This window comes from Arvicola amphibius, chromosome 6 (assembly GCF_903992535.2).
Source record: "Arvicola amphibius chromosome 6, mArvAmp1.2, whole genome shotgun sequence".
Taxonomy (NCBI): domain Eukaryota; kingdom Metazoa; phylum Chordata; class Mammalia; order Rodentia; family Cricetidae; genus Arvicola; species Arvicola amphibius.
In genome coordinates, this window is record NC_052052.2 from 75437479 (window position 1) to 75463579 (window position 26101).

At 38.9% G+C, this 26101-nt stretch overlaps 1 protein-coding gene across 1 annotated transcript in view; it reads left to right on the forward strand.

Moving 5' to 3' along the window:
• Positions 1-25723, forward strand: part of LOC119817781 (multiple epidermal growth factor-like domains protein 9) — a 113352-nt gene extending 87629 nt beyond the window's left edge. Inside the window, exons 4-6 of the mRNA XM_038335190.1 lie at positions 9940-10083; positions 19097-19366; positions 21007-25723. Coding sequence (XP_038191118.1) covers positions 9940-10083; positions 19097-19366; positions 21007-21458 — 866 coding nt within the window. The 3' untranslated portion in view covers positions 21459-25723. The remainder of the gene's footprint in view (positions 1-9939; positions 10084-19096; positions 19367-21006) is intronic.
• Positions 25724-26101: the final 378 nt, after the last annotated feature.

The window sequence follows — 26101 nt, forward strand, 5'->3', positions numbered from 1 at the left end:
TCAGCACTACGAGTAATAGTGTTATAAGAGTTAACTTTAAACCTTTAAAATACCTAAAATTAGTAAACTGTGTAATTAGAGGGAAAATCAGACAAAATGGGTAAAAAGAGATAAAATGTTACTACAGAACAGCACTACACTGAACATGCACACACACACGAGGTGGGGTAGAGATCATGAAGACTAGGGAGGGAGGTAGTTCAATGAAGTGTTTACTGTGCAATCATGAGGACCTGAGTTCTAACCCCAAAGCTCATGTAAAAAGAGTATAAAGTCAACCTACAGATCAGCAATCTGAGCAACACCCACTCTATAACATAGAAAACCACATTTGTACAAACACATTCATCTTGTCACAAATTCCCTTAATGTAAGATTAGAGGAACTTGTTAGGAAGTTTTTAAACACCAACAGAAAAAATCCAGGACTTAAAAGAATTCGATAAACAAAAGAGTTTATGAGAAGAGAGTATCAGAATATTTGAAACTGAATGGATTCCCAGAAGAAAGTGTGCTAGAAACTTATACTTTATGCTAATCCTCTATTCTCCAGTGAAGTGTGCATAGAGAAATCTGCTTAGAAGATATTGCGTTATATTTTCTGTGTCATCTGGCCATCACATACCTGTGCATGATATTGCCTACTGTCCTTCTTTATTGATATATGTGTGATTCCAGCCTCTCTTCTATTCCAGAGTTATGAATTGTGATATTTCTCCTTCCAAGAATCACCTTTCTGAGCCACCTCTATCCACATTGCAGACCCCTTTGTCTTATTAAGTCATATTCTTCCTTTAGGTCTGTCTTCATTAGCATTTCCTGATGCTCCTCACAAAACGCAAAGTCCTTTGTTATACGTTACCATGTGCACTTGTAATTTTTCAGAGCACTTGTCACAAGTGATATTTACATGTTTACTTATGACCATCACTCTCATGTGCTTACCCACTACATGGTAAGTTCTATCAGGTCAGGAACAGCATCAGCTTCATCGCCATCGTTTCCGCAATGTCTAGCACAGATATTACCACATACTGAGCACTCACTAATGGGAAAAGATGAACAAAAACAGTGAGGTTCAACATTAGATAACAAGAAGAATGCTTCATTGTCTTGAACCTTTAGTTGCTCCCAGGGTCTTTTACAGTACCAGAAAGCCATGTACAAGATTCTTTTCCTTTGTAACACTGAGGCAGTTCTCACCCCCACATGCACATGCTCTGGAGATAAAGTAAAATAAATCCTTTGAATGATTCTGGTTTCTAAAAGAAACAAATGTTTACCATATTTTAAAAAATGCATTTAAAGAAGTGACCACCTGACTTAGAGCAGCCAGTTCTTATACAACTTTTCTAACAAGTGAGTTTTTAACAGTGCTGGGATACGGTTGCCCTCTGGTGGCCACGTTGTATGTTTGCTCAGCTGTTCTTCCCAATATTTCTGGAATTTCTGTTTTAAATTGATTTCAAAGTTCTGATTTTGTAGTAAAAATAAATCGGTGACAATGGCACAGGGAGAATTTTGACAATAGATATAGAAAGGGTCTTAAAATGTTTGACCCAGAAATTCTATTTTCAGAAACCTTCCGAGAATATAATTCTAAATTCATTAAAAGGTTCATGTTGAAAAAGAAAATGCTCATCAGAATGGTAGGTATGATCCTAAAAAGCTAGATACTAAAATTCATAACAATAGGCAATCAATAAGCCTGGGCAGGTCTGTACTCTCTCTCTCTCTCTCTCTCTCTCTCTCTCTCTCTCTCTCTCTCTCTCACACACACACACACACACACACACACACACACATATGGTTAGAAACCTCATTCAATCAAAGCCACCTAGTAGGTTGTTGTAAAATTAACTACATATCATCATAAGAAGCCGAAAAATGGTATCTACTAGAATTTCATTACAGGGCTTTTATGACATATAACTACACGACACTGAATAATCAGATTATAAAATGACAAGTACCATATAATTAGACTGATTCAGTGGCAAAACCCAAATCTTTATAAATAAAGAAAGATTTCAAGAAATGTGTTCCAAATGTTAATGATAGTGTTCAAGGAACTTTTATTGTTCTTCTTCTTGTTTTCCAGATTTTCTTTATTTATCTAATTTTTCTTAACTTAAAAGAAAATGTAAGAAAGTCAATTACTTTCTAACTACAAACTTTTCCTTCAGATTGCAGGCTTATTTTTAAGAACTCCAGACCCTACTGTGTGTTGGTAGTTCCATACAACAGATTCCAGCAGCCTGACTCACTGACTGCCTTGACTGCTCAAGAACCACTTTGCTTCAAGATGCCACATCCTCCTGGCTTTCTTTCTGTGTGGCTGCTTTTCCTTCTCCATCAGCTGTGCTCCCTCTCCCTTAGTCAGCTCTACACTAGTGCCTTGGGCTTGAAACTTAGTACATTTGTCCCCTCTGCTTGTCCTTTTCCTCTGAGTGATCTCAACAGGTCTCAGATTTAGCTTAAATGACATCAATATATGAGCTGTTGTCAGATTTTCATCTCCCTTGGTCTCCATGTCCAAACATCTGTGTGTCATTCTTCAGTTTTCGTTTCAGCCAGTGCTGTCTTTAAGACCCTTGTTTGTATATGTAGATAGTTCATTCTTAACTACGAATTCCAAACTATGAAAGTGCCACAATTTATTTACTCTTCTATTGACATATATTATCTTTTTAATAATTTGTACAAAGTTAGTCTGTTTTAGTGTGTAGCCAATTAGCCAATAATGGCATATTGTGACTATAATCACACACCCAGCTTTTTTTTTCTCATAGGACACATTGAATTCACAGACAAGTCTAGATCAGGAATAAATCAGGAAGGGTTGGAAAGATGACTCCACAGATAAAAATACTTGTTTCTTGGAGAGGCCCCAGGTTGGGTTCCCAGCACCTTCTGTGGGCAGCTGACAATCACCTGTGACTCCAGTTCACAGAGCTACAATCCCCTCTTGTGCACTCTAAGGGCGATTTCACACAAATGCTGAACAGACACAGGGATAGGCGTCCACACACATACTCATGAACAACTAATCTTCTTTTTATTTTTTATTTTTTTCATGGTTTATTTTTTTATATTTAAAAATTTCCATCTCCTCCCCTCCTCCTCACCCTCCTTCCCCTCCTCCTCCCCCTTTCTTCCTCTCCTTCTCCCCCTTCCCTCCCCTCCCCTCCACCCATACCTCCCCTCCCTCCCTCTCAAGGCCAAGGAGCCATCAGGGTTCCCTACTCTATGCTAAGACCAAGGTCCTCCCAACTCCCCCCAGGTCCAGGAAGGTGATCAACCAAGCTGAGAAGGCTCCCACAGAGCCCGTCCATGCAGAAGAATCAGAGCCCAGCGCCATTGTCCTTTGCTTCTCAGTCAGCCCCCGCTGTTGGCCACATTCAGAGAGACGGGTTTGGTTGCATGATCCATCAGTCCCATTCCAACTGGAGTTGGTGATCTCCCATTAGTTCTGTCCCACCGTCTCGATGAGTGAACGCACCCCTCACATTCCTGACTTTCTCCCTCATGTTCTCTCTCCTTCTGCTCCTCATCAGGACCTTGGGAGCTCAGTCCAGTGCTCCAATGTGGGGCTCAGTCATTTTCTCCATCTATCGCCAGATGGAGGTTCCCTCACGGTCCTGACTTTCTTTCTCATGTTCTCTCTCCTTCTGCTCCTCATCAGGACCTTGGGAGCTCAGTCCGGTGCTCCAATGTGGGGCTCTGTCATTTTCTTCATCTGTCGTCAGGTGGAGGTTCTATGGTGATATGCAAGAAATTCATCAGTATGGCTATAGGAACTGGCCTTTTCAGGCTCCCTCTCCTCAGCTGCCCAAGGAACTAACTGGGGGCGTCTCCCTGGAAACCTGGGAACCCCTCTAGGGTCAAGTCTCTTGACAACCCTCAGGTGGCTCCTTAAATTAAGATATATGCTTCCCTGCTCCCATATCCATCCTTCCTGTATCCCAAGCATCCCATTCCTCCGAGCTCTCCCCATTCTCCCCTTCACACTATTCTCTCCCTATCTTCCCTTGGCCCAGTCTCGCCCAACCCTCTAGTTCCCAATTTTGCCTGGCGATCGTGTCTATTTCCAATATCCAGGAGGATTACTATATCTTTTTTTGGGAGTTCACCTTCCTATTATCTTCTCAAGGATCCCAAATTTATAGGCTCGATGTCCTTTAATTATGGCTAGAAACCGATTATGAGTGAGTACATCCCATGTTCATCTTTTTGGGTCTGGGTTACCTCACTCAGAATAGTGTTTTCTATTTCCATCCATTTCCCTGCAAAATTCAAGATGTCATTGTTTTTTACCGCTGAGTAGTATTCTAGCATGTATATATTCCACAGTTTCTTCATCCATTCTTCCACTGAAGGGCATCTAGGTTGATTCCAGGATCTGGCTATTACAAATAATGCTGCTATGAACATAGATGAGCATATGCTTTTGTTGTATGATTGGGCATCTCTTGGGTAGATTCCCAATAGTGGAATTGCTGGGTCCTGGGGTAGGTTGATCCCGAATTTCCTGAGAAACCGCCACACTGCTTTCCAAAGTGGTTGCACAAGTTTGCATTCCCACCAGCAATGAATGAGTGTACCCCTTACCCCACAACCTCTCCAGCAAAGGTTATTATTGGTGTTTTGGATTTTAGCCAATCTGACAGGTGTAAGATGATATCTCAAAGTTGTTTTGATTTGCATTTCCCTGATAGCTAGGGAGGTTGAGCATGACCTTAAGTGTCTTTTGGCCATTTGAACTTCTTCTGTTGAGAATTCTCTGTTCAGTTCAGCGCCCCATTTTTTAATTGGGTTAATTGGCATTTTACCGTCTAGTCTCTTGAGTTCCTTATATATTTTAGAGATCAGACCTTTGTCAGTTGCAGGGTTGGTGAAGATCTTTTCCCAGTCAGTAGGCTGCCTTTGTGTCTTAGTGACAATGTCCTTTGCTTTACAGAAGCTGCTCAACTTCAGGAGGTCCCATTTATTCAATGTTGCCCTTAAAGTCTGTGCAGCTGGGGTTATGCGTAGGAAACGGTTCCCTGTGTCCATTTGTTGTAGAGTACTTCCCACTTTCTCCTCTATCAAGCTCAATGTGTTCAAATTAATATTGAGGTCTTTAATCCATTTGGACTTGAGTTTTGTGCATGGTGATAGATATGGATCTACTTTCATTCTTCTACAGGTTGACATCCAGTTATGCCAGCAACATTTGTTGAAGATGCCCTCTTTCTTCCATTGTGTACTTTTGGCTCCTTTATCAAAAATCAGGTGTTCATAGGTTTGTGGTTTACGATCCGGGTCTTCTGTACGATTCCATTGGTCAACTTCTCTGTTTTTATGTCAATACCAAGCTGTTTTCAATACTGTAGCTTTGTAATAGAGTTTGAAGTCAGGGATGGTAATGCCTCCAGAAGAACCTTTATTGTATAAGATTTTTTTGGCTATCCTGGGTTTCTTGTTTTTCCATATAAAGTTGATTATTGTCCTCTCAATCTCTGTGAAGAATTTTAATGGGACCTTGATTGGGATTGCATTGAATCTATAGATTGCTTTTGGTAGAATTGCCATTTTTACTATGTTGATCCTCCCAATCCACGAGCAGGGGAGATCCTTCCATTTTCTGGTATCCTCTTCAATTTCTTTCTTCAAAGACTTAAAGTTCTTGTCAAATAAATCCTTCACTTCCTTGGTTAGAGATACTCCCAGATATCTTATGCTATTTGTGGCTATTGTGAAAGGTGATACTTCTCTGATTTCCCTCTCTGCTTCCTTATCCTTTGTGTATAGGAGGGCGACTGATTTTTTGGAGTTGATCTTGTAACCTGCCACGTTACTGAAGGAGTTTATCAGCTGTAGGAGTTCTTTGGTGGAGTTTTTGGGGTCGCTTATGTATACTATCATATCATCTGCAAATAATGAAAGTTTAACTTCTTCCTTTCCAAATTGAATCCCCTTGATTCCCTTATGTTGTCTTATTGCTATTGCTAGAACTTCAAGCACTATATTGAAGAGATAAGGAGAGAGTGGACAGCCTTGTCGTGTTCCTGAATTTAGTGGGATAGCCTTGAGTTTCTCTCCATTTAATTTGATGTTAGCTGTCGGCTTGCTGTAAATAGCTTTTATTATATTTAGGAATGACCCTTGTATCCCTAATCTCTCCAAGACCTTTATCATAAAAGGGTGCTGAATTTTGGCAAATGCTTTTTCAGCATCTAATGAGATGACCATATGGTTTTTTTTCCTTCAGTTTATTTATATGATGGATTACATTGATAGATTTTCGTATGTTGAACCAGCCCTGCATCTCTGGGATGAAGCCTACTTGATCGTAATGGATAATTTTTCTAATGTGTTCTTGGATTCGGTTTACCAGTATTTTATTGAGAATTTTTGCGTCAATGTTCATGAGTGAGATTGGCCTGTAATTCTCTTTCTTGGTTGAGTCTTTGTGTGGTTTAGGTATCAGGGTAACTGTAGCTTCATAGAAGGAATTTGGCAGTGACTCTTGTGATTCTATATTATGAAATACCTTAAGGAGTATAGGTATTAGGTCTTCTTGGAAGTTCTGGTAGAATTCCGCATTGAAACCATCTGGTCCTGGGCTCTTTTTGGTAGGGAGGTTTCTGATAACAGTTTCTAATTCTTCGCGACTAACAGGACGATATAGAGCATTTACCTGGTCCTGGTTTAACTTTGGTATATGGTATTTATCTAAAAAACTGTCCATTTCTTTTACATTTCCAATTTTTTGGCATACAGGCTTTTGTAGTAAGATCTAATGATTTTCTGAATTTCCTCTGTGTCTGTGGTTATGTCCCCCTTTTCATTTCTGATCTTATTAATTTGCGTGTTCTCCCTCTGCCCTTTGATTAGTTTGGCTAAGGGTTTGTCAATCTTGTTGATTTTCTCCAAGAACCAGCTTCTTGTTTCATTGATTCTTTGGATTGTTTTCTGTGTTTCCATTTTGTTGATTTCTGCCCTCAGTTTGATTATTTCCAGTCTTCTACTTCTCTTAGGTGAGTCTGCTTCTTTTTTTTCCAGAGCTTTCAGGTGTGCTGTTAAGTCACCAATGAGCGCTTTCTCCGTTTTCTTTAAGTGGGCACTTAGTGCTATGAACTTTCCTCTTAGCACTGCTTTCATTGTGTCCCATAGGTTTGAGTACGTTGTGTCTTTGTTTTCATTAAATTCAAGAAAGACTTTAATTTCTTTCTTTATTTCTTCCTTGACCCAGGTGTGGGTCAGTAGTTGACTGTTCAGTTTCCATGAGTTTGTGGGCTTTCTGGGGGTAGCATTGTTGTTGAATTCTAATTTTAATCCATGGTGATCCGATAAGACACAGGTGGTTACTAATATTTTTTTGTAACTGTGGAAGTTTGCTTTGTTACCAAGTATATGGTCAATTTTCGAAAAGATTCCATGAGCCGCAGAGAAGAAGGTATATTCTTTCCTATTTGGGTGGAATGTTCTATAGATGTCTGTTAAGTCCATTTGGTTCATTACCTCCATTAAGTCTTTCAATTCTCTGTTAGGTTTCTGTCTGATTGACCTGTCCATTGGTGAGAGAGGAGTGTTGAAGTCTCCCACTATTAGTGTGTGTGGTTTGATGGCTGCCTTGAGTTCTAGAAGTGTTTCTTTTACATAAGTGGGAGCTTTTATATTAGGGGCATAGATATTCAGGATTGAGACTTCATTCTGATGGATTTTTCCTGTTATGAGTATAAAGTGTCCCTTTCCATCTCTTCTGATTGATTTTAGTTTGAAGTCAACTTTGTTGGAAATTAGTATGGCCACACCCGCTTGTTTCTTAGGGCCATTTGCTTGATAAACCTTTTCCTAACCCTTTACTCTGAGTAGGTGTCTGTCTTTGTGGTTGAGGTGTGTTTCTTGTAAACAGCAAAATGTTGGATTCTGTTTTCGTATCCAGTCTCTTAGCCTGTGCCTTTTTATAGGTGAATTGAGTCCATTGATATTAAGTGATATTAATGACCAGTGGTTGTTAACTTCAGTCATTTTTAGTAGTAGAGTTTGTGTGTTTCCCTTCTTCTAGTTGGGCTGGTGAAGGGTCGCTAGATGCCTGAGTTATTGTGGGCGTTGTTGGACTCCTTGGTTTGTGATTTTCCTTCTATTACTTTCTGCAAGGCTGGATTTGTGGCTGCGTATTGTTTAAATCTGTTTTTGTCCTGGAATATCTTGTTTTCTCCATCAATGGTGAATGCAAGCTTTGCTGGGTATAGTAGTCTAGGCTTGCATCCATGTTCCCTTAGTGTCTGTAGCACATCTATCCAAGCTCTTCTGGCTTTCATGGTTTCCATTGAGAAATCAGGTGTAATTCTGATAGGTTTCCCTTTATATGTTACTTGACCTTTTTCCTTTGCAGCTCTTAATATCTGTTCTTTATTCTGTATGTTTTGTGTTTTGATTATTATATGGCGTGGGGATGCTTTCTTTTGATCCAGTCTATTTGGTGTTCTGTAGGCTTCTTGTACCTTCATAGGAACATCCTTCTTTAGGTTGGGGAAGTTTTCTTCTATAATTTTGTTGAATATGTTTTCTGGGCCTTTGAGTTGTAATTCTTCTCCTTCTTCTACCCCAATTATTCTTAGGTTTGGTCTTTTCATGGTGTCCCAGATTTCCTGAATGTTTTGTGTTAAGAATTTGTTAGATTTGTTTAGTTATTTAATCTGTGAATTTATTTCCTCTATAGTATCTTCAGAGTCCGAGATTCTTTCTTCCATCTCTTGTATTCGGTTGGAAATACTTGTCTCTGAAGTTTCTGTTCGTTTACTCAGAGTTTCCATTTCCAGTCGTCCCTCAGATTGTGTTTTCTTCAATACCTCCATTTCATTTATCAGGTCTTGTACTGTTTCCCTTACCTGTTTGATTGCTTTTTCTTGTTTTTCTTGGGTATCTTTGAGAGATTTATTTATTTCGTCTACCTTTTTGTTTGTCATCTCCATTTCTTTATGGCAGTTTTTTTACCTCCTGTTTAAGGTCCTCTATTATTTTCATAAAGTACTGTTTAAGGTCGGTTTCTTCTATATCTTCTGGGGTAGGGTGTTCAATTCTTGTTGTTTCGGGATGTCTGGATTGTGGTGATGTCATGTTGCCTTTCATGTTGTTGGAGGAGCTCCTGCATTGGCGCCTGCCCATCTCTTCCTTCAAAAGGAGCCCGGAGGCGCTTGGTGTCCTAGACCAATCTTTGCTGTGACTGAAACTGGTTGGATCTCCCCAGTGCCAGAGGAGGACCTATTCCTTGCGTCACAATCTGAAGAAGCCCGCACTCCCTGGCAGGAATCCTCAGACCTGCCTGGAGGCCAGAGTCTGACCCCTTTGGGTGGATGGCCTTAGAACAGGAGCAGGACACCTGAGAACACTAGGAAAGCTTGGGAGAGACAGGAACCGGAGAAACAGAGACAAGCCTGCAGAGGGAGCTTGGGGGAGAGGGTCTGTGCTCTCTTCCAGGGCAGGTTGCCCCAGGGTCCGCATTCACTCACCAGTTCAGATGGGATGTCAGTGCACAGGATCAGGGATTCCCACAACTAATCTTCTTTAAAGTTAGGTGTATTCATTTTATTGTTTTGTGTATATGAATGTTGGGCCTGCATGTATCCATGTGTACCTGGTGCCCGCAGAGATCAAGAGGTCAGAAGAGGGTGGTCTCCACTCCTAAATCTATCTATCTTTCTTTCTTTCTTTCTTTCTTTCTTTCTTTCTTTCTTTCTTTCTTTCTTTCTTTCTTTCTTTTCTTCCTTCCTTCCTTCCTTCCTTCCTTCCTTCTTTCTTTTTCTTTTTCTTTTTCTTTTTCTTTTTTATAACAGAATAGAAAGCAAACACTACTCCTGTTATTTTTTTCTATGTAATTTTATGGTCTTCTTGTTGCAAGCAGAATTTCTGAAAGTTTCTTAACTCTGAAACAATTATTTGATTCTTTTAGGTGCTTGTTTGAACTGCCAGGAAAATAGCAAGGGGGATCACTGTGAAGAATGCAAAGAAGGATTTTATCAGAGTCCTGATGCTACTAAAGAATGCCACCAGTGCCCTTGTTCAGAAGTGACTTCTACAGGCAATTGCACCATAGGTAAGGACTTTTTTTCTAGGTCTTCACTTCCTTTGGTGAAGTACAGTGCATTGATGAATTAGGTTTGGAGGATGTAAGTGAAAGTGAGATATAAAAATCACAGTTGTTTCCCTTTCTACAAATTTACAACCAAAGCCTAATACATATATGAAATGATACCTCAGATGTCCTAATAGCCAACACTGTGCATGTATCTGGGTTGTTTCTTGTAACATATCTTCAAAGTTCACCTATATTGTAATATATATCAGTAATGCCTACTTCTTGTTGTTGAATTATACAGATGCCACACTTTATTTATTCTTCCCTGGATTGGTGGACATTTGACAGTTATCTAGTACAGCAATACTATACAAGTGTTTTCATTTCTTTGGGGTATATAACTAGGAGTGAATTTTTTATGTTATTTATCAGTTCTGTTTAACTCTGTGAAGGAGTACAAGATGTTTTATCAAAATTAAACTTTATGTTATCATTTTGTTGGGGGTGGTACATGCATAATGTGTATAAGTTTGTGTGGACACAGCACGTTGTGTGGAAGGCAAAGATATATATGAAATATCTCCTGTCTCTATCCACCCTATATTTTTAAGATTTTCTTTATTTTTAATTATGTGTGTGTGTGTGTGTGTACCTGTGTGTGTGTGTGTGTGTGTGTACCTGTGTGTGTTATTATGTGCATGTGAACGCAGAAGACGGCATCCAATTTCCAATATTCTAGGTCCCCAAAGGTGGAGTTATAGGCCATTGCGAGCTGCCCTACATGGGTGCTGGGACCTGAGTTCTGTAAGAACAGTGCTTGTTCTTAACCACTGAGCTTTTTTTTTCTAGCCTCCCCCCCCCCCCATGTGGGGGATAAGATTTCTCAGTAAACCTGAAATGCACTGATTTGGATTGACTAACTAGCAAGGTCCGGGGATCTACCTATCTCTATCTTTTCAACAGAGATGTGTGTAGCACCATGCAGTGTATTCCCCATGGTTCCTGGCACTCTGAACTCAGGTCCTCGAGCTTCCACAGCAAGCACTTTACTGATTCAGCTGTCTCTCTATTCCCTACATTATCATTGGTAACAAGAATATCCAAGGATTCTAAATCGTTCACAGCCTCAACAACACTTAACATCTATCTTTTTTTTACACCTATCGTCTTCCTAATGGATGTTAAATGGTTTTGCATTGTGGTTTCAATTTGCATGTCTCTAATGGCTAATTATATGCTTATTGACCACTTTTGTATTTCTTTTGAGCAAATACCTCTTGAATATTTTTTCATCTTAAAATTATAGTATTTTTATCATTGTGTTGACAGAGTTATAGATTCTAATCACTTACCAGATACATGATTTGTAATAAATAAGAATATAACTCTATAGGGGAGCTATTGCCCAGAGAGTAGGAGGTCCTAAGTTTGTTCTTTAGCATTGTAAAATACTTGAATAATAAAGGTTTAAAACATAATCACTTGTAAATATTTTCACATATCCCATGGATTAATTTTTTACTTGCTTGATTTCGTTTTAGCACAAAAAAATTTGTTTTTTTGATTTCACGGGCATTCAGTTTAATTTTCTCTCATTGTTTATGTTGGCTTGGAATTTCTTATGAGACTGCAGTCAAGATATTAGTCAGGGCTGCAGTCAAAAGTCTGAGGCTTAATTGGAACTGTAGAATCTGCTTTCAGTATGACTTACTCATATGGCTTGCTAGAGGCAAAAATATTATGATAGTCACCATGGGAACTTCTTCATTAAGCTACTTAATATTATTTCAAAATGACTGCTGGTTTCCCCTAAAAGTGAATGATCAAAAGAGGGCAGTATGGGAGCTGCAGTGTATTCTTATCATTTAGTTTCTAAAGCCATAGAGATGTTCCCAGTGCCACATTACTTCCTCATGCCTATCCCATCCAGTATGAACATGTCATTACCAGGGGTAGGGAACATTTGACAGAATCTGAAAAATCAGTTGCTATACCTAGTAATAGGAAATGCTATATTCTTCTTTTTATAGGAAGCTCTAAAAAATTCTTTCATTTATTTCACAAATTATAATTGAGTACCTAATACATGCTTGTCATTATGATAGATAAGAAAGATAAAAGTCTAAAATACACTCTTTTTTTTCTAAAAGACTATTCCATGTCATAGAGAGTAAAATACACAAAGCAAATAAATTTATGGGTATGAACTTACAGGACACGAAGAAGGCTGAGCCATTTTCACTAGGACTGGATTTATTAACCCCTAAATGTTCCTAAAAGAGATGATGCTTTTACATAGCATAATTTGATGTTTATCACTATATATATATGCATATTAAACATTTCGATGTTATGACTATCATCTTGAGTCAGGAGTATGAAAATTGGGTGTTAATATTGAAATTTGATCAGCAGTATTAGAATTCCAGCATACATAGTAACATACTGTTAGTGACAATTTAAGATTTAAGACTTTTATAGGATTTGTAAATAAGACCTTTGGCTACATAAGTTTGGCTTATTTTGAGTAACATTTTTTAAAAAGGCTTTACTTGGGATGTTGCTTTTTTAATATTTAATTGGGTAACTGATTGAATTCTCTTTCATATGATAAATATAAAATGTAGAATTTGGGGGCTGGAGAGATGGTTCAGTGGTTAAGAACACTGTCTGATCTTGCAGAGGACCCAAATTCAATTCCAAGCACCCACAAGGCAGCTCACAACTGTCTATATCTCTAGTTCTGTGGGATCTAACATCCGCACACAGACACACATGCAGCCAGAATACCAATGTATATAAAATAGAAATAAATCATTTTTAAAAAAAATATAGAATTTCTCTGTAGAAAAAACATCCCTGTGAAAGTAATGTATTTGAAATTCTTTGTTCATTTTTTATTTTTTTAAAAAGAAAACAAATTATCATTTTTTATTTTACATACCAATCCCAGTTCCCATTCCCTCCCCTCCTCCTATTCCTTCTAACTTCCCCCAACCCATGCCCCACACACTCCCTAGAAAGAGAAAGGCACATTTTCCAAGAAAGGACCAAGACCCCCTCTGTTATATCCAGGCTGAATGAGGTATCCATCCAAAGAGATTGGGTTCTAAAAAGCCAGTACAAACAGCAGGGGCAAATCCTGGTGCCACTGCCAGTGGCCCCACAGTCTGCCCCTGCCATACAACTGTCACCCACATTCAGAGGGTCTAGCTAGGTCCTATATGGATTCCTTCCCAGCTGGAGTTGGTGAACTCCCATTAGCTCAGGTAAGCTATTTTAGTGGGTGTCCCCATCATAGTCTTGACCTCTTTGCTCATATTCTTACCTGTCCCACTTTTAACTTGACATGGAAGCTCAGCCCAGTGCTCCACTGCTGGTCTCCGCCCCATCTCCATCAGTTGCTGGATGAAGGTTCTATGGGACATTTAAGATAGTCATCAGTCTTGCTACAGGGCAAGGCCAGTTTGGGCATCCTCTCTGCTATTGCTTAGGATCTTAGCTTGGGTCATCCTTGTGGATTCCTGGAAATTTCTCTGATGCCAGGTTTCTTGCCAGCTCTGTAATGACTCCCTCAATCAAAATATCTCTTTCCTTGCTCTCATCTCTGTGCTTCCCCTATCTCAACTATCCCGTTCCCTTAAGTTCTCCTCAACTCTTCCCCCTTTCCCCTCATCCTCCCACACCCATGCTCCCAATTTTGTCAGGAGATCTTGTATAGTTTCCCTTCCAAGGGGTATCTATATATGTTCCTCTTAGGGTTCACCTTGTTACTTACCTTCTTTAAAGTTGTGGACTATAGTCTCTTTATCCTTTGTTTTACAGCTAGTATCCACTTATGAGTGAGTACATGCCATGCTCATCTTTCTGGATCTGGGTTAACTCAGGATGGTTTTTTTCTAGTTCCATCCATCTGCCTGCAAATTTCAAGATGTCATTGTTTTTTACCACTCACTAGTACTCCATTGTGTAGATGTACCACATTTTCTTTATCCATTCTTTGTTTGAGGGGCATCTGGGTTGTTTCCAGGTTCTGGCTATTACAAATAATGCTGCTATCAATATAGTTGAACAAAGGTCCTTGTAGTATGATTGAGCATCCTTTGGGTATATGCCCATGAGTGGTGTTGCTGGATCCTGCAGTAGGCTGATTTCCAATTTTTTGAGATGCTATCATACTGATTTAGAGTGGTTGTACAAAGCTGCATTCTCATCAGCAATGGAGGAGCATTCACCTTACTCGACATCATCTCCAACATAAACTGTCATCAGTGTTTTTGATATTAACCATTCTGACTGGTATAAGATGATACCTCAGAGTAGTTTTGATTTGTAAGTTTTGATTTGCATTTCCTTGATGGCTAAGGATGTAAAACATTTCTTTAAGTGTCTTTTGTCCATTTGAGATTCTTCTGTTGAGAATTCTCTGTTTAGATCTGTAACCCATTTTTAATTGCATTAAATGGAATTTTGCTGTCTAATTTCTTGAGGTCTTTATATATTTTGGAGATCAATACTCTGTCTGACGTCGGGTTGAGGAAGCTCTTTCCCATTCAGTAGGCTGCCTTTTGTCTTACTGACTGTGTTCTTTGCTTTACAGAAGCTTCTCAGTTTCAGGGGGTCCCATTTATTTATTGTTGCTCTCAGTGTCTGTGCTACTGGTGTTATATTTAGGAAATGGTCTTCTGTACAAATGCGTTGAAGGATGCTTCTCTCTTTCTCTTCTATAAGGTTCAGTGTGGTCGGATTTATGTTGAGGTCTTTGTACTTATAATGTCTGTTCTAAATACCATGTGCTCCACAAGGGTAAAGATGATATCTATATTTTTAATAATTATATACCCAGTGTATTGTTAATGTCATTAGTACATGCTGAATAAGTAGAAAGGGATACAGCTATAACTCAGGTAGAGAGTAGTCAGGTATGTAAACCTGGAGTTTGGTGAGCTTTGGAGGGACTTATTTTTCCTACTGCGAAGTACAGAAAAATCTTTATGAAAAAAAGTTATGTATGAACTGGACCTTGCAAAGTAAGGACTGGGAGGACACTTAGAAATTTATCCATGTAAAGGCAGTAGATCACAACCAGACTAAATTGGGTTGGAAGAAATCTAACTAAGGTATGCATGTGCCTGTAGGGGTAGAAAGTTCTAAGTCAATTCAGTTTGATACTTTCAGAGATTGCTGTTTGTTTTCTTATTCTTTACTCATTGATGGACCTGTTAGCCAGCTCACAAATAAGAGAGGCTTATTCTTTCTTATCAATGGCCAGACTTACTTTAACTTGTTTCTAATCAATTTTTCTTAACTTAAATTATCCGATCTTCCTTTTACCTCTAGGCTTTTATCTATCACCATTCTGTATACCTTTCTTTACTTCTAGTTCTGTGCCTGCTGTGTAACTGGGTGGCTGGTCCCTGGAGTCCTCCTTTTCTTCTCCTTTCTCCTTACTTCTTGGCCTTTTCTTTTCCTCCTTCTATTTATTCTCTCTGCTTTGTAGTCCCACATATTTCTCTCTCCTGCATTGACCACTCAGCTCTTTATTAAACCAATCAGATGTTTTAAACAACCAAAGTAACACAGCTTCACAAAGTTAAACAAGTACAACATAAAAGAATGCAACACATCTTCACATCATTACACAAATATTCCACAGCATAAATAACTGTAACACATCTTCAACTAACATTTCACAATAAGCAATCACTGTGTTTAATGCACAAATAAGTTTTGTGTAGTGATTCAATCTATGTACAGTAGATGCACTAATAGGATTTCTAGTTGAGGTTTCTATTACTGTGATAATACACCACTACCAAAAGCAACTTGGAGACGAAGAGTTTGTTTCATCTTAAAATTTCAGGTAACAGTCTATCTTTGGGCAAAGTCAGGATAAGAACTCAAGCAGGGCAGGAACCTGGAGGGAAGAACTGAGACAGAAGCCATAGTGGAGTGCTGCTTACTGGCTTGCTCCTCCTGTCTTAGCCTGCTTTTTCATAGCACCTAAGACCTACAGTCAGGGATGGCACCAGCCACAGTGGACTGGGTCCTCCCACATCAATCGCCAGTCAATTTAATGTCCCAGGTTTGCCCATTTTCCAATCTATTGGGGGAAATTTCTCAATTGAAATGCCATTTTCTCAAATGACTGTCTTGTGGCAAGCTGATGTAAAACTAGCCAGCACAAAGGGAAGCACTCTAGGCTAGTGGGGGAGTATCAGTAATAGTCTCAGAAAGAGGTGGTCGTGTGGTGAGAGTTAATGGAAGGAAGGATGCTTCAAGTCAGCAGTAGGGACAGAGAGGCAGAAGGATCACAAGTTTAAGACAAGCTTGGTCTACATAGTGAGACACTCTCTTTAAAACAAACAAACAATCAAACAAACAAGATAAAGTCACGAGAGGAATGTTAAAATCACTGATCAGATACTATAGGTGAGGCCGAAACAAAGTACAAGCAAGGAGGAATAAAAGAAGAGGCAGATTGTGAATATCATGTCATGAGGTCCACGGGATATGAACACTAGAGATATGAAACACTGTTACAAGCCTTGATTTCAACCCTTCAATCTATTCTAACTGTAATTTTTGAAAAGAGTTTGTGTGCTATAGCTATTAACTATAAAAATGTAAAACATGCTAACATTGTGAGTTATAAGCTTCTCCAAAATAAGTAGAAACTTTTTATTAAGTATTTTTTCTACCTATCATCTGTTGCAAGAATTATGAATTCACTCAGTTGTAACTGTTTTGTACAAAGTAATTTAAGAATTTCTGATTTAAAATCCCTTAATTATAATATGGAAAGCCAAGGTTCTGAGTTTATGGACTTATCTTGATGCCATGTGACCAACTGGGGCTATAAATGCTAAGTAAAATTTGTTCCTCACTCATACAACTCTGTGGATTATACTGAAAAGTCATGATTTTGACACTGGGGATGACAAATTATGGATTGTTTCTCAAATGAAATGCACTTTTCATACAGAGTCTGAAATGAGGTACCTTGCTGCCACTTTCATTGACCTTGTAAATTATTCTTTTCATAATGAATTCACTATGTAAGATGAAATTATCCAAGTATCAAACATTTATTGAGCAGATACTGTGTGCCAGACACTAGGAAAAGATTGAAGATAAAGATGGTACATGCGTAGCTTTTAGTGTGATGGATGAGATAGACCACTAATCCAATTATTACCCCTTTGGTGTTATATGCTATGACTAGTATCAGACACAAGCCCCACTTTACCCTGCCATGGTCAGTTCATTGAGTACTAGCCTGAACTAGGGAGGGGAAACAGGGTGAGCAGGGGCAGGGCCAAAGGAGCTCCTGAAACAGCTATGAATTCTACTGGAAAGAACACCTGCGATCCTCTTAGTGGACAGTGCTATTAATGGAAGGGGCAGGGGGCAGTTATACCCTAGGAGGAATGGCCAGTTGGGTCCATACAGTGGTATGCCATAGGTTGTGGAAAGAACATCTAGGGGTTCTTCATTTGCATACTCTGAGACAACAGGAGCCAGGGGAAGGAACCTTAGAAGGTCATATAGAAAGTCCAGCCAGGAATATTTCAGTGGTCAGATATGGAGCACATCCGCGCATGCATTTGAGGAAACCCAACTGTTTGGGGCATGGGGTGGTGTCAGACACTACTATTGCTCTCAGGATGAGAAAATCCAGGGTTTTAGGCATGCCTCCCCCTTCTTAGCTTCAGGCCAGACCCACGGCTGAACAGAGTATCTCTAACCCAAACAAAGAATCAGGTACAAATTTTTGTGCTTCTGAAAAGAAAGACCTGAGTTAATTTTTACAGTTTAAATTTGCAAAGTGATTAGTGGTAAGAAGGCAAGATTATGCTGTGTGTTGACAAAACCATAACACAACATTTCAGAGAAGAAAACAGGCAGTCTCTGGGAGTACTCCTAAGCCATCTGATAAGCTTGAAACAAAGTAGGTGGTGAAATGTGGAGAGAAATGAAAAGAGCTAGGAAAAGTAGGCAGGGATTAGATTATTTTCAGTAGAAAATTCTATTAAGTTTTCACTAGTCTGACATTAGCCCATTAGAATTGAAGCAACTTCTATAGGTTGTTAGGACATGTACTCAGATTCACTCTGAAGATGATAGAGACTGTAGAAGTGTACTACACTAAACAGCTTTAGGAAATATTGAGAGCGCTGGAGGTAAGAAATGATGAGAGCCTTACCCAGAAGCATAACACTGGAATAGAGTCATGCCAGTGTAGGAGTCTTTTAAAAGATCACTGACATGAACTGCTAACTGCTCAAAAGTGGGAAGGAGATGGAGGACTGAGAGTTGGTCCTTACGTTTGGGACCTAGGCAAGTGGATGGATGTTGGGACCATCACTAAGGTGTTGAGGACAGCCATCCATGTTAAATTTGAAAAGTTTGTAGACCTAGGTATACGGGCAGTTTGTATATCATATCCAGTTTGTAATATAAGACAGAGGAAATGGAGCGGAGATACACTCCATTTTCCTTTGTTAACTGTACAAGTGAATGAACTCACCCATGGGTAAATGGATAGAGTGAAAGGTGAAAGAAACCAAGTAGAGACTTTCTGGACAGGCCCATTATTCCTTCAGCATGCTGAAAAGTTAACAAACTATCTCTTGTTGCAGGAGCTCCTTCTGCTCCTTCAGCCAATAGCCACTGAGATACCAGCCCATTGAGGCGTGGTCTCTCTCTCTTTAAAAAAGCGGCCACTTCCCTCTGCTTCCAGCTACTAGGCTCCCTTCCTGATTGCACAGAGGGTTGTTGGCTGGGACGGTGATCTGTAAGTTTTTACCCTTTAAATAAATAACCATTCTATTAATCATAATTCCAAACTGGTGTGGGATTGTTTGTGACTACGCCTTCAATCTCGAGTGTTTTTCCTGCTTATCTCTTAACAGTGAGTGAGAGAGTATACCAGGAAGGATTTGTAAACATTTTTGGAGGGCAAATAATTTACTATTTTTTAATGTAGCTTGAGAATTAACTGAATTATTTTATGTTCTTTCTATTTTAGAATCTGGTGAAGTGGAGCCTACATGTGTCCAGTGTAAAGATGGTTACACAGGACAGAACTGCAATAAATGTGAAAATGGCTATTACAATTATGACAGCATCTGCATACCATGCCAGTGTCATGGCCATGTGGACCCAACTACAACTCCAAAGATTTGCAAACCCGAGAGTGGTGAATGCATCAACTGCATCCATAACACCACTGGGTTCCTATGTGAGGACTGCCAAGAAGGGTATGTTCGAGACCTCCAGAACAACTGCATCAAGCAAGGTAAAGCTCTACCTAAGATTACACATTTAGTATCTAATGCCAGCTATGAATGTTTCTAGACAACTGCATTTAGCTTTGTAAACCTTCCAGTTCCACCAGAGGAGTTTCTAGAAATAAATTTTGATAAGTCTTTGCCTAAAGGTGTTTCTTTCCCTTCCTGATTGTCTCCTGAAACTATGGCATCAAATCTAGAACTGTGAAGACTAAGACAAAGTCGGTGCGACAGTGAGACGAAGTGTGCTCATGTTTCCTCCTATCTGTCTGTTATAGCTGAAAGGTCCCGCCATTTGTTTTCCTCAGTGATCATCAAAGGCCTTTTTAGGTAGGGACCTATAGTCTGCTTAGAAGTTCCTCTGGAAAACTGGAGTTCATTCTAGCCTCTTCACCCTTTGAGCTGGCATATCTCTGTCTGTGGTATATGAAATTTCATTAATATTCCTTTTGGTTTTTTAAAAGAAAATGCCATTCATACAATAGAATGTTTCTTGGAGAGAAATTCTGTGAGGATTAACAAAAGTTAGGAATTCAGGAGGAGCTAGGGATATTTAAGGATTATTAGAAGACAGAGATGTTAACCCCTGCTCTTGTACAAACCACTCCTTGTGATATTCTAATGCACACTGATTACTAAGCTGAGGAACAGTTGGTCTGTGACCTGTGGCATCTTTCTGCCATGTTATTGATATTTGTACTTTAGTGATTAGATTGTACCACATCACTAGGTAGAAATGTTGTCACTCTGCATCCACCATGTGGGAGGTATACCTTAACCAGTCCAACGAGTACCAAGAAGACAGACTTGTTAGCCATGAAGAAATACAAGCTTTGCCTGTGTTAGGTTAATTGATGTAGTGTACTGTGGAGATGAATAATACTAGTTATTTTTATAATAATTTTATTGAGTATCTAAAATGTTCATTGAAGTCTTCCCAAAATCTCTGTGAAGCAGGCATTATTACCCATGTTTAACAGATGAAAAATCTAAAATTCTGAGATATTGACTTACTTGTAATAATACAGTCTTAACAAGTTCAAAGCTTCCATCCTCCCATTGAGCTATGCTTTTGAGTAGAAGTCTAAAATGTAGTTCCTTGGTTATAAAAATAGTTCAAATATACACAAAGCAAGAACTCTACGTATGGAATTAAAGGAAAAGCTCTTTTATATATTGGCTGACATCAACTCTGAGCATTTAAGTACCATTTTTAATAGATTTTTAGACTTCCTCTTAGGAAACTTTTACCTTCATGAAATGCCATCACATGTATTGAATATATTTTTGGTCACATAATTATCAGCATTAACCATGGGATTTACAACTTGGTGGTGGCACATTACTGGCTTTACAGAAATGTCTGAGATTATCAGTGAATAAGGAGGGATGGAAAACTTCTATGTTAGAATTTTCTTAAAGTTTCAGAATGGGTGTCATACACATTAAAGATGTAATAAGTAGGCTTTCTAGATCCCATATCTTATCATTATATTTATTTAAAAATTATTTTTACCTTGCCTTACCCTGGGCAGAGTACCATGTCAACATCCCACATCAACTTCCACTCTCATGTGTATTTCTTTTATTGTTTCTCAAAACTAGATAATTTTGTCTTTTACATTTCATTCTCTGTTTTTATTTTCAGAAGTTATTGTTCCAACTCCTGAAGGTTCTACCATTTTGGTTTTCAATGCCTCTTTGACCACATCAGTGCCCACCCCTGTTATAAATAGTACATTTGCCCCCACAACCCTGCAGACTATCTTTTCAGTAAGTTCTTCTGAAAACAGCACCTCAGCTCTCGCCGATGTATCATGGACCCAGTTTAACATCATCATTTTGACAGTCATCATCATTGTGGTAGTGCTGCTAATGGGATTCGTAGGAGCTGTGTATATGTACCGGGAGTACCAAAACCGGAAACTCAATGCTCCCTTTTGGACCATCGAGCTGAAAGAAGACAATATTAGTTTCAGCAGCTACCATGACAGCATTCCCAATGCAGATGTGTCAGGATTGTTGGAGGACGATGGCAGTGAAGTGGCTCCCAATGGGCAGCTGACCCTGACGACACCCATTCATAACTACAAAGCTTGAGGAGCTGGGCTGTCCTCCTGGAGTGTCAGGACATGATACTCACTAAAACGCATCTGCCCTCCGGCTCCACATAGCCTGGGTAGAGTTTGCTGAGAACGGCATCATGCAAATGAACTGTTCAGGTACAAACTGTAGTGCGCTTAGCCTATCTGTTGCTCTTAATTCATCCCCATGAAGATCTGAAGCACTCGTCATCATTGAGGACTTGAAGTAAAGTATATTTTTGTAGCAAACCACATGTGTGTATGGATAGGCTGAATCCGACACAGTAGCTCAAGTCTACCCAGCCTCTCAAAGGACTGCTGGGAAAGTGTTCATCTCAACAGCCGTGACAAAATGCTGATGTGGAGGGGGAAGACTATAGAAGACGTCATCTTCGTTTTGGAAACATACATTTTAAGAAGAGGCAGGGATTGTGTTCATTTCACTGTACTAAAAGCTATAACTGGTGAAAAGCTGATGTCTAGGCTGAACCACACTAAACAATCTTGGCTCTGTGTAGACCGAGGGCAGAAAAGTTCCAAGAGGATCTGTAGAAGGGCTTGGCTTTCCTCCCATGAGTCTCCTTCAAGGATGGGATGAAAGCACAGGATAAGCCTCTGTGGTGAGGGAAGTGCAGCACCCGGAGAGCAGAAAGTTGATGATCCTCCTCAGGGGAGGTTCCTGCCTCTAAAGAAACAAGGTGTACATAGTTAATGTAGCATACCTGCTCAACATTGTACTTGTATCTATTTGTAAAAAAATCATGTCCTATTTTACCATCTAGACTTTATTTGTATAGCAGTTAATGGTGTTGTAAAAAGAAGATATGGAAATTGGTTAAAATACTGTAAAATAGGTGGCAATATTGCTAGAGCTGGGACTCTGTTGAACACCATTCATTTTTCGTTCCTGTTTGGACACTGTTGAAATTTACAAGAGGTCAAATGTTTCTAATCTTTCCTCTCTCAACCTAGAGTCATATACTCTTTGACTTACCATAGATTCAAGCAATAGATTTGAAGTCTGTATTATTAAACTGGGACACAGGCTGCATTCTCTAGTCAATTAGCCACTCTGTGTGTTTTACATTGCTCAGTGTAAACATCATCAGAAAAAGACTTCTTTCCTGAATGTAAAAGACAGTCTTCCAAAGGACAGAAATTTTAAATTAAAAAAGAAAAGCCATCACATTATTTGGGGCCCCTTGTTTTTATGCCCATGAAATACTTATGTACCTCCCATAACCTCCAAAATAAAGGCCTCTGACATTTGAGCATAATCTGATCCCCACTAATCATGAGGGATGTTTGACTTCTTCAGTGTAGAATTCATCCTTCTTCTTGTCTGGCAGAGGGTTACTCTGGTTGAGTGTGCATTTAGTCCTTGTTTGTAGGTGCCACTTCCCCTGAGGCTGAGTACTGATTTTTTTCATCTGCTATGCACTGACAGGTTGTAGACTAAGCAGGTCAAAAAAGGTGACCCAGTCCACGTGGTTAGGGAAATACAAAACAAAGACTATACCTAGGAAACTCAGACTTACCTTCCTCGCAGAGAAAAACAGTTTGTTCATCCTCTGTAGGCGACCCCAGATTTGTCTCAGGTTTTGGAAATGACTGGACTAAAGGATCCGGAGGCAACCTGAGGGTGCTCTGCATATGTGACTTCTTTATTAGAGTAAACACTGCATCTCCTTGTACGGAAACCATTTTCAACTGGCTGATGAGCTTAGCATATGAGTTTAATAGATTTAATTCCCCACAACAGATCAATATTTTTATTGTTCTTTGTCATTTACAAAACACTTTCTTTCCCATGTGTATTCTTTGATCCAAACCATGCCCTTCTAAGGAAATAGTCTTGTATCCATTTTAAAAATGAAGAGAGACTAAATCATTTTGGGCTATATAATAATGCACACTATTTTTATGCTTGGAATCAATTCTCACCTCTATGGCATAGTCATTTGGCTATATGATAAATCTCTCTATATATATATATGAATCTACTAGTCCTAGGCCCTAGAAGGCTGGGATGAAGATTCACATATGTGGATGATTCTACTGGAGTCCCTATGTGCTCTCAAGTGTGCTTCCCTTTTGTGTGTGTGTGTGTGTGTGTGTGTGTGTGTGTGTTCCTGTGTCTATGTGTCTGTGCATGATGTATGTGCTTTGCAAGCACAATTCAGGACCACATAGCTACAAATGACTTTGTGGATAGAACGCATGAGGATTTCTATCTAAAGTAAGAATTAATGATGAGAAGGTAAAACTGCCAGTTAAAGTTCATTAAAATGATTGAATTACTGGAATGGGGGGGGGGGCTTTCTCTAGCAATTGCAGCACAGGTGTGAACTGACTGCATCACACAAATTACAGAGCATTATGCAGAGTGATTACCTCACTGATACCCCATCTCCAGCCAAAAATAAAGATAAGGAGATAAAAACCAAACATTTGTTAAACAGATGTTTACCCAAGAAATAAATAAGGAGAGTTTGTAGGAGCCTAAAAACCAGTCAAATAGTCAAGATTCCAGCTCAGTAGAGATTCCTTGAAACAAATATTAAAAGATAACACAGAAATTAAACCACAAAGACTGTTTAGCGAGTAAGGCTCCTAGGTCATATTAATATTTCACATGATGAAAAGTTATAGCCTTAAAATGTATTTTAAATAATATTATTTAGTGACCACAACACTCTGCTTGTAGAAATATTTTTGGTCTAAAGATCAACCATGAGGTAATCTCTTCAAATTAGAGTAGTAAACCATCATAAAACACAATGCAGGGTTTTCATTCTCTGGAGGCTTCACCAGCCAGCACCAAGTGTCCTCTGGAAAATCTAATGTTTGAACAATTTTTGTCTAAGTATTGATTATGTTTTCTTTTTAAAATATAATACCTATGTGAACCTTGCTGAGAAATAGTCATCACTGCTGTAAATGAACTGATGCTTGCTTGCATCTTCATTAGCTATTTTAGTAAGCCCTATGCATTTCCAATAGCTGGGTGTTCTCATCAGATTCAAGCATGTCTTTGACCTCCCTATTACTAACGCCCTCCACACTGCTTCCCAGGGCTCTCTTATTTACAGTCTTTTCAATTATAGAAAAGGAAAAAGGATAGTAAAATCTCTTACTTATTTGAACATCCTGAGTGCATTATTTTTCCCCAGGATACAGGAATTTTTAGAGAGGGCAAAAAGGCAGACATAGACTAGGAAGATAGGGTTTTATTTGTTTTCTTAACAAAATTATCTAAGTCCCAATTGATATCACTATTCTGTAGTTCCAATAGTCCATGAACCATTAACCATCAAAGCAACACTTATTGACCTGCCAGTTAATCTTGATTATTTTTTCATCAAGATGTAATTTGGAAGATGAGAGACAGTTGGAGCTTGATTATTGATTATTCACCCTGGCCCTATACCTTTTTTTTTGTTTGTGTTGTTGCTTGTAAACATAAGATTGATTCTAAATGACTGTCCCTGGTTTTTTACATTTTGAAATAGTATGTGGGTGGGAGTTGAGTTTCTGTATCTCTCAAGGAAAGTTCTGACATAATATTCAGAATAAGTTATAAAAACAAACAAACAAACCCAGTGTAATCATTAGGGTAGCAGAAGTCTTTGTGATCTCATACACACACACACACACACACACACACACACTAATCTGTTGCTACTTTTGACAGCAGGTGGTATAGGATCTGAAATGGGTTTAATGGGTTTGGTGTCTATGCTCAGGGTTGGAAGAGGTGATGGAGGGTTAATTCATCGTTTCCTTTCACTCTGAGCCAGTGACTGTGCCATGGGAAGAAGCAAGAAAAACAGTTATCAGTCTGAAGAAGTCAAATAAATAATATCTAATGGCTAACGGTTATGTATCGTTAAAATGTCAGTGGTTTGAATGATAATTTTTCAAAGGCCTTGGGGATCTTTCTTGTTATGTATGCATATTCAGAAACTGCTGCAGCCCTGGAATGAGCCCAGAGCTTCAGATTCAAGCTAGCCCAAAGCTAAGTGACTTCTAGTCAGTTGTAATGCTAGGCACAAGCACTCTGTATTCTTAAATTTCAACCCAATTAATTAGGTAATGTTTCTAAAACATTAAACTTGTATTTATGTCACTAAAATCCTAACCCAAAATTTAAAAACGTGTCTCATATGTGTACTGTACTAGGTTTCATGATGCATTTCTAAATTTGTGTATGATTTAAATATATGAAAGATTTATACAAGAGTGTTATTTAAAATTATTAATAAATGTATATAATTTGTACCTATTGTGGATTGGTTTCACTTTTTATGTAGTGAGAAATTTTAGAAGTCTTCAGGTAAGGCCTGAAGGTCATTTGTCAGCTCACTTCATGGAAGGCCTTGAATCCTTCATGTACAGACCAACATTTTATATTAGTTCATTAAAGGAGAGTCTACCCCTTGGGGACAAGATAGCACATGGAACAATTCCTTCTCATAAAGCAAATCCATACCAGAGTTGAAAATATATATTCAAAGATAGTATTGGGTAGGGATTTGTCTTAGTTGTAGGGCACTGCATATCATGCACATGGGTCCAGGTTCCATCCCCAGCTTTTCCAGTAAACAAACGATAGCATATATTTTTGTTCATACTGCTTTATGTCCTCTTTATCATTCA